This window comes from Heptranchias perlo, chromosome 39, assembly GCF_035084215.1.
Source record: "Heptranchias perlo isolate sHepPer1 chromosome 39, sHepPer1.hap1, whole genome shotgun sequence".
Classification (NCBI taxonomy): Eukaryota; Metazoa; Chordata; class Chondrichthyes; order Hexanchiformes; family Hexanchidae; genus Heptranchias; species Heptranchias perlo.
The window spans coordinates 11,390,066-11,399,090 of record NC_090363.1 but is presented as its reverse complement, the minus strand read 5'-3'; the positions used below and the strand labels follow the sequence as shown (position 1 = coordinate 11,399,090).

The following is a 9,025-nucleotide window of genomic DNA, read 5'->3' as shown; positions in this document are numbered from 1 at the left end:
CTCTTAAAGGGATCATGTCTCTCAAAATCTCTTAAAGGCGCAATTTCGAGCCCTCGGTGCTTCAGGGTGAGCGGCTACAATCATTAACACAATTCAGTTCATGGATCTACATCTCAGACCGTGTTTCACCAGAGCGTTTGTAGTCGGCAGCGAACTCGGTCTGGAGAAAAGTGCAGTGGGATCTCGATGCCGGCCCATCTCCGCCTCCTCCCTCTCTCCAATCTCCACCCCCCCCCCCCCCCACTCCCCTCCGCCAGTGCCAACTCCTTGGACCTTCGCCCTCCGCGCCTAGGTTCAATTATTGCCTCTCCGTCCTCCAGCACTGTCCTTTATCCTGCTTTAGAATCATAGAATCATAAGAATCATAGAAGTTACAACATGGAAACAGGCCCTTCGGCCCAACATGTCCATGTCGCCCAGTTTATACCACGAAGCTAGTCCCAATTGCCTGCAATAGAATCATAGAAGTTAGGTTTTGTTTCTCCCTGTAAAAGTCGATGGGCGTTAGACGAGTATATAATAATAATTCCCTGAGTATTGCAGTGACCAGCATTGTAAAATCACTGATCTGAATGTGTTTGGGAGCCCAGTAACATCGAAAGTGAAAGCAATTTGAATCAGGAAGTGCTGAGTGTGAACATGGCTTCCAGAGCGCAGGCAGAGAGTTGGACCGAGGAGACAATTTGTCCCATCTGTCTTGATTTCTTCACTGATCCGGTTATACTGGAGTGTGGGCACAACTTCTGCCGCTCCTGTATCGCACAGTGTTGGGAACCGAAGGTAACAAACTCCTGCCCGGAATGCAGAGAGGAGTTTCCGGAAAGAAACTTCAGGGTGAGTCGGGCCTTATCGAATCTGGCCGAGAAAGCTCGAAAATTAAAGCTGAATCCGGAAGAGAAGGAAAGTAAACTTCACTGTGAGGAACATCAGGAAGAAGTGAAGCTGTTTTGTGAAACTGACAAGAAACTGATCTGTATGATTTGTAGAGATGCGCGGGAACACAGAGACCACCGCTTCATGCCGATTAAAGAAGCTGTTGAAATGTACAAGGTAAAAGGGAACAGATTTGATCACCTGATTATTTTATCTCATTTTCATGGTCGAACACTTTCATTCTGTGATTTTTTCTCCCAATCCCAGGATCAGCTGAAATCTTCCTTAGATTCTCTCACAGAGAAGAAAACGGCGGTTCTGAAAACTGAAGTGAAACAGAAGCAGCAGATTTCCAAAGTTATGGTGAGTTCTCCCTGTGCTGATTCTCTGCGATCTCGGTTAGTTTTGTTCATTTATCGCGGTACATTATTATTTTTCACATTTCATTTTGTAGGAACAGTCGAGCAGTCTGCAGACCCGCATCACATCCGAGTTCGCTAAAATGCACCAGATTCTCACTGAGAAAGAGCAGCGTTTAATCGGAGATCTCAGGGAACAAGAGGAGAGGATTCTCGAAACAATGGAGGAAAATCTTCGAGAAATTCAAAAGAATTTAAATTCTATTCAGGCGAAGCTCTCAAAGTTTCAAAAACAGATGGAGGAAAAAGTCGGTGTGATATTTCTGAAGGTGATGATTATATTTCAGTTTAGTTCAGTGAATGTTCACAGTCACAAAATGATGAGCAAAAATTTTGAAGTAAATGCTGAATTTCCAGATAATTCGGGACTGTTTTAAATCGATCGATTTTTTTGTCTATTCCGAGGCGGATCTTTTATTGTCACCGAACTAATGGGCCTCACACAATGTCTACAGAATCCCGGGAATACCAGCAACCATCCCGGGAATGAATTGCCCTGATCTTGATACTTAGCTTGTAATTATTTTCGTGTCGCCCAAGAGTTTAATATTCTCCTGAAACTCACATTGCAATGCAGTTACAGTTACATTGAGTGAGTGTGTGGGTGTGTCTGGTCCGGTGGGTGTGAGAGTCACTGTGTCTGTGAGGGGGACTGATGTTGATTTCCATCGTCTGACACAATTAAGATTTTTCAGCCATATCCTGTTTCTATGAGAAGCATTTAATAATTTGGGTGTAATTTCTGCTGTCCGGCTTTCAAATATATCCTACATCGAACTTTTTGCACTTTCTCCGATGCTTCTGTACCTTTTTGTAATGTCATCTCTGTATCTGCGTGTCGGCAGCAGTGAGAATTCAGAATTATCAACAGATTGTCACAAATTGGAGTAATTCTGCTGTCTGGATATAAATGGTCAGTTTCTGTCAACTCAGATTTGTGTTTTATTTATTTCAGGAGAAAACTTGTCAGAAGAGGAGGTAGGACATGTTCTTTACTGAAACTCTGCACAGTTTGGGAAAATCACTCAGAAAGGTGTTTATGGTCAATTTATAACCAATTGTTGAATATTTGCAGGATGAGCGAGGAAGATAATTTACTGTCATTAGCAGATGGCGCCCTGTCTATCGAAAAATTCAACGGCCCTTTACAGTACACCGTGTGGAGAGAAATGATTGATGCCATCAAACCCGGTAAACGTCCTATATGTTTCTTTGTCCTGATTTATAACTCATTTCTTATTATAACGAATCAGATTAAAGCAAAGAGAGTGGGGGTTAAATTCGCAAACGCGCAAATTCGGACGCGAGGGTCGCGGTGTGCGAATAACCCGCGCCCGGTGTTTCCGGTGCAGGCAGGAGGCGAGATTCGTGCTTCAGGCTCATTTCCATTATTTGTACCTGCAGCCAGAGCTATCCTTGGCGAGAGACTGCACCCACCAGGAGGCTCGATATGGGGCGTGGCCCGGACTAGTTAAAGGCAGCCTGCACTTCTTAAAGGGGAAGTGCACTGCAAATGCAAACAGTGGAGGTTAACAAGTAAAATGGCTGGACCGGCAAGAGAGCGTGCATCGAGGTTCTCCGACAGCTCAGCGGAGGCCCTGGTGGGGGCAGCGGATGAACAGAGAGCCATCCTGTACCCACAGGGTGGCAGAAGACCCTCCAGACACGAGCTGCGGAGGCAGTGGGAGGAAGTTGCCATGGAGGTGAATGTCAGGAGCATTGCACCACGCACGTGGGTGCAGTGCTGGAACAAGTTCAATGATTTGACGCGAGTGGTCAAGGTGAGTGAATGCAAGTGTCAAGTGACACGTTCTACCAACCACAACATGACTTCACCATGACACACCCAGTCACCCATCGACCAACAAACGCTGCCCATCTGTATGCAATGCAGCACTTTGCAGGCTGCATCTCACCCTCAAATATTACCACACTTGCAACCCACTGACCCACCACCCACAGGTCACACACACTGGCAGCTCTTCGCCCACAACAGGCACATCATCCAAACATCTTGCAGGACACTCACTGGTACACTTCCCTCTGTCTTACCGGAGGAGGTGGCACATAAGAGCTGGTAGCATGAAAGACCTGAGGGAGGATGGGCGCACCGACACATCTGCACTCCCCTGGAGGAGACCGTGCTTCTTATAATTGGACAGGCTGTCGCTGCGGCCGTGGCCACTGGTGGCGCTGGAGGTCACAATGCAGGGTGTCTTTACAAACCTAATTCTGCATCTTATCTCCCACATCCCACAATCTTTTCTGACTCACGTGCTGTAGATGGTGTCAGCACGCACATCATAGTTGCTCCTCTCCCGGCTCAACAACTCAACCCATCTCCTTTTGTCATTGCAGATACCCAAGACTGGAGCTGGCACCATCCAAGGTGGAGGAGGAAGACAATGACAATGAAGCCACACCATCACTTGTTCTGACACTCACAGCCAACAGCTCGGATACTGATGCTACACATATTGTTGAGGCTCGGTTAGAGTAGGGATCTGCATGTGGTGAGACATCGGGCACAAGTGCACAGCAGCCGGTGCGGGGTGAGCAGATACCACAGATGCCAGCTCCACCGGTGTGCAAGGTCGCACAATGTTTCTGCTGTCAGATGATGACTTTGATGGGCCAGGCTACAGAGGACTGCTGATGGGCCTACACTACCAAATGCTTGACACACTGGAAAGCCTGCCAGAAAGCCTGCATGCAATGTCAAGGGGCATGGAGGAGTCACCTCAAACTTGGCACAGGGCTTTGCGCAGAGCTGGGAGCCCATCCTTACCCACATGGAATGGGTGATCACCTCCATCAGCACACCTGAGGAACCCATAAGATGCAACTCCGGATGGCCGATACCACGACTTCCACTGCAGCACCATCCGATGTCATCAAAGCTCTTCATGCTTCAATTGAAGCTCGGATTGCTGCTTTAGAAGTGCAGACTGCTGCTATCGTGGCTGTTGGCACTACTGTGGAATTTGGCTTCCAAGGCGTCAGAGCACTCCATCCATCTGCCCTTCAGTTGAACACCAGGATTGGTGAGTAGCTTTTTTTTTATTCGTTCACGGGATGTGGTCGTCGCTGGCGAGGCCAGCATTTATTGCCCATCCCTAATTGCCCTTGAGAAGGTGGTGGTGAGCCGCCTTCTTGAACCGCTGCAGTCCGTGTGGTGACGGTTCTCCCACAGTGCTGTTAGGAAGGGAGTTCCAGGATTTTGACCCAGCGACAATGAAGGAACGGCGATATATTTCCAAGTCGGGATGGTGTGTGACTTGGAGGGGAACGTGCAGGTGGTGTTGTTCCCATGTGCCTGCTGCTCTTGCCCCATTCGAGTGGCTGTGGCGCCATGGCAGTTGAACCTGCTGCCCTCTGTCTGGATGACAGCTTTGCTGCTCACACCCCTGCCACTCTGTCAGTACCCTTGCTGTTGCCTGTCAGCCAGCCAGGCCAGACTGCTGCAGCCCATGGTGCAGGCTGAAGCCGGACTCTTCTGGCCCACAGCTGCTTGTGTTTGTCCTCCAAGTCCATCTGCACACACCTCAATTGAAGGTCAGCAGCCTTCCACCACCCATGCTCCAACCACAGGGGATGCACCTCGGAGGAGCACCAGGAAGGGCAAAGGCAGATGAACGACAGGCACTTATGGAATTCACAAGGGTGAACAATGTAATGTTTTATACTTGAGTTAATGTGTAACGTTATGAATTTGTATTTGAAGTCACAGTTGGTGTTGGTTTTTATTTATGTGATAAGCTGCGGGAGGAACCAATGTGTAATTGTATGAAGGGCGATTTGATGGTCAAGAGGGAGTGGAAAGGTGAGGAGTGTAAGACTGTTGGTGAGTTGGGAGGTGTCAATGAGGTTACAGATATCGCTCATGAATAAGGTGAGCATGCAGAGCCCTGGCAGACAGGGCCAGTGCATCTTGTTGCCTCCTTGCCTCTTCCTCTTCCTCCTCATCCTTTTCCTCCACTTCTTCCACGTCCTCCTCCCCCTCTGCCTCTGCCTCAGGGTCTTGCCAGATTGGTGGTGGCAAGGGCTGTTCCTTCATAAGGGCGAGGATCTGCAGTAGGCAACATTCCATAACGAATCGAGACACCTGCTCAGCTGAGTAACGCAGGTCCCCATCAGAACGGTCCAGGCGGCGGAAGCGTTGCTTTAAGATGCCAATGGTGTGCTCGATGACGTTTCATGTGGCTGCATGGCTCCCATTATAGGCCTGCTCTGTGCGTGTGCATGTGTGCCTGACTGGAGAAATGAGCCAGCTCATGAGGGGATAGCCCTTGTCACCCAGTAGCCAGCCATTGACTAGCAGAGCCGGTTCAAAGATAGTTGGGACGTTGGACTGCCGCATAACGAACGCATCATGACTGCTGCCAGGGTAGCAGGCACTGAGCTGCATGATGCACTGCGTGTGGTCGCACACCAGCTGCACATTGGGGGAGTGGAACCCCTTCTGTTAATAAAGATGGCTGAGTTGAGATATGGAACACACATGGCTGCATGCGTGCAGTCAATGACACCCTGCACCATGGGGAAGCCTGCAATGCGGCACACACTCGTGCTCGCTCATTCTGCTTCTCTCTGTCAAGAATATCGCCAGCAGAGGCCTGAAATGATCCAAAGCCATAAAAGTTCAGTGCCACGGTTACATTGACATCCACAAGCAATGATGTCCGAGCCCTGCTCTGAGGCTGCAGTTGTGGCTGCAGCAGTTCACAAATGGTGAGGAGGGTCTCCTGTAGAAATGACACTCCCACCTCTCCTTTTATGGAGATCCGTTTTGTTTTGGCTGATTTTGTGTTGGAGTCTGTGAGATTCCTGGATATAATTTTGTTGATGGACTGTATTCAGGGTGATGTCGGTTTGTTGTGTCCAGTGTGATTTTTCTGTTGGGGGGCGGGTTTCTCTGAATCTGGGGGCTGCCCGGTTGTTCCAGTTTATCTCGTGTTCCGGGATAGGCTGTTGAACACATTGAGTTGTGGGCCGCAGCTTCTTTATCCCCTTGCTTTTCTACTTTTCCCCTTGAACTCTTTATTCTCTCCCTTTCCCACTGTTTGCCCCGCGTTAGCTCTTTCCCTCCCTCTCTCTGCGGGATCTGTTCTTGATCCCATTCCCTCTGATGAGTTTAGTTCCCCTCCACTCTCTCTCGGTTCTTTCTTCTCTTCTGCAGCAGTTCCCTCCTTACTTTTTACTTCTTTCACCTTTTCTTCCTTTCTTTCCCTCTGGTTTCTTATTTCCGCCTCCCCCTCCCCCATCTCCCCTCATCAATCGAGCTGATTGGTGATGTGGGATTTCAGGGGTAACGTCTCCGGGCCGAGATTGTGCCTCCAAGTCACATCGGAGCCTCTTGATGCCGGTTCCTTGTGTATTTCTACAGGCCCGTGGGTCACTCTGCAGGGGCTGAGAACCACATGGGATTCTGGATGGGGTGGAGTGGGGAGGGCGAGGGGGCGCTGGGTTCCTTGTGGCGGGTCGGTGTCGAATCAGGGCGCCAGGGGCTGAAGAAAGACAAAAATAAAACACAATGTGCGCCCGGTCCCCGCTCAGCTCTGACCGGGTTAGGAAGTCAGAGCGGCCCCAGGAGCGTAAACCCCCGGGTGGGAGCAGATTCCAATAACAGAACCTGGAGTCCTTTAAAAACACCCGAGGTCCCGGGAATCCCCCGAGTGGACACTTTAAACAGGAAAATGTTTGAATAAATCACAGCAAGAAACTCACTCACTGACTGTGTTATTTTAACCTTCCCCCAGCTCCAGCCTCTCTGACTCTGGATACGAACACAGCGTATCCACGGCTCATCGTGTCTGAGGACCGGACCAGTGTGAGAGACGGAGGGAATCCGCAGCCGCTCCCTGACACCCCGGAGAGGTTTAATCCCCAGCTCATTGTGTGTGAGGACCGGACACGTGTGAGAATCGCAACCATACGGCAGCCGCTCCCTGATCGCTGGGCCTGTGTCCTGGGATCGGAGGGATTCACATCAGGGAGACACTACTGGGAGGTGGAGGTGGGGAACAAGACTTGGTGGAGTGTGGGAGTGGCCCGAGAGTCTATTAACAGGAAACAGGAGATTAACGCAAGACCTGAGACCGGATACTGGATTGTGCGGCTGAAATCTGGAAGTGGTTATCTTGCCGCCACCTACCCCTCATGGACCCCCCTCACCCCGAGTGTGAAGCCCCGGATGATCGGGGTGTACCTGGACTATGAGGGCGGACAGGTGTCATTTTACAATGCGGACAACATGTCCCATCTCCACACTTTCACCCACACTTTCACTGAGGGACTCCTTCCGATCTTCAGTCCGGGACTGAATGACGACGGGAAAAACTCAGCACCGCTGACAATCCGCGGGGTTAAAGGTCACTAACAGGTCCATCCCATAATTCCACACCGCCGACCTGCCTCCTGCCAGCTGCAAACTGCTGGGCGTCGCTCTCAGTCACAGGTGGTGCGGATGGTCCCGAGTCAGGTGGTAATCGCATTTAGGTGGTAACCAGCCTCATATAGAATCAGACAGCGCAGGAGGCCATTCAATCCATCGTGCCTGTGGCGGCTCTTTGAAAGAGCCGTCCAATTATTCCCACTCCCATGGACCCCTCCTGTCTCTCTTCTACTCCACAGATTTGAGCACATAATCCAGGCTGACACTTCAGTGCAGTACTGAGGGAGCATTGCCCCTGTTTTAATTCTCCTCTCTTACTGCCCACCATTTTTGGGGGCACAACCACCTTGATTCCACCCCAAAGTATCATCATCATGTGGAGTGAGGTTCCAGATAGAGTGATGGAGACAAGAACCCTGGAGTCATTGCAGAAAGAATTTGATGCTACAATGGTGGGATGTTAAGATCTGTCTGGATGGATGGATCAAGATGGGCAGAATGGCCTTCCTCACCTGTAATTATCTTGAAATCTTGTTTTCGTTCAATTGGGTGTTTCCAAGTGTCAGTGGGAGTAATTTCATGTCAATGTCCATAACGTCACAGAAATTTGACTTTCCAGGTGTATTTAGTTTCTGTCATTGTCCGAGCGAGAATATCGAGGAGTTGATACTTTTGCAATCACTTTGATATGACTGATCTTGCTACTACGAGCCTGACAATCTATTCCGCACAGAACACTCTCAGTGTGAGCGAAGCTCTGAGTTTATTGGAATAGAAGGCAGCTGATCAGAACACGAGGTAATGCATGCTCTTTGCTTAAGTTTTCTGTAACTCAATAAATGATGTTAATATTCCCATTTTGTGATACCAACTACGTCACGTTAATAAAGTTGGTGGCAATGACTATATGTTGTCAATAGTCTGCCCTTTGTCAGAGCTTGGGAAATAAAACTTTAAATGCCAAATATTCAAAAATATGTTTACATTTCTCCACAAGGGCCAGAAGTTTGGTTTCTTGAAGCACCCTGAACACCATCAGTGAAGTAACATCTGGTGCATTGCGAATTCCTGTCCGTTGCAATGTCCAGTGCACTGCAGGGGTGATGACAGGGAGCGGGCGGGGTGGAATTACACCATGGGGGTCAGGTCACAGTGAGGGAGATTTACCCCGGGGGCTTGCGATTCCTGGACCGTGGTGGGAGCCCTCTCCCTTACTATTCTCGCCGGATAAAGAGGAGAGAAAGGAAAGAGAGAGAAAAAAAGAAAGGAGAGAGGAAGTTTAAAGAGAGAGAAAAGTGAATGAGAGAAAAAGAAGAGAATGAAAGAGTGAAGCAAAAAA

General features: G+C 49.4%; 1 protein-coding gene across 1 annotated transcript; it reads left to right on the top strand.

The window, feature by feature from the left end:
• The first annotated feature begins 297 nt into the window (after positions 1 to 297).
• Positions 298 to 8,590, top strand: LOC137305235 (zinc-binding protein A33-like). The gene is made up of 6 exons (XM_067974080.1): positions 298 to 1,050; positions 1,141 to 1,236; positions 1,328 to 1,561; positions 2,248 to 2,270; positions 2,368 to 2,483; positions 7,052 to 8,590. Exons 1-6 carry the CDS (start codon positions 640 to 642, stop codon positions 7,669 to 7,671), a joined length of 1,500 nt encoding a protein of 499 aa, XP_067830181.1. The 5' UTR covers positions 298 to 639; the 3' UTR covers positions 7,672 to 8,590.
• Positions 8,591 to 9,025: the final 435 nt, after the last annotated feature.

What these genes read in the sequence shown, in the direction of transcription:
- LOC137305235 (XM_067974080.1), top strand. Translation starts at nt 640, where the DNA reads ATGGCTTCCAGAGCGCAGGCAGAGAGTTGGACCGAGGAGACAATTTGT. An exon ending in AAGCTGTTGAAATGTACAAG is followed by an intron (nt 1,051 to 1,140) that starts GTAAAAGGGAAC and finishes TCCCAATCCCAG; the next exon opens with GATCAGCTGAAATCTTCCTT. An exon ending in AAAACTTGTCAGAAGAGGAG is followed by an intron (nt 2,271 to 2,367) that starts GTAGGACATGTT and finishes GAATATTTGCAG; the next exon opens with GATGAGCGAGGAAGATAATT.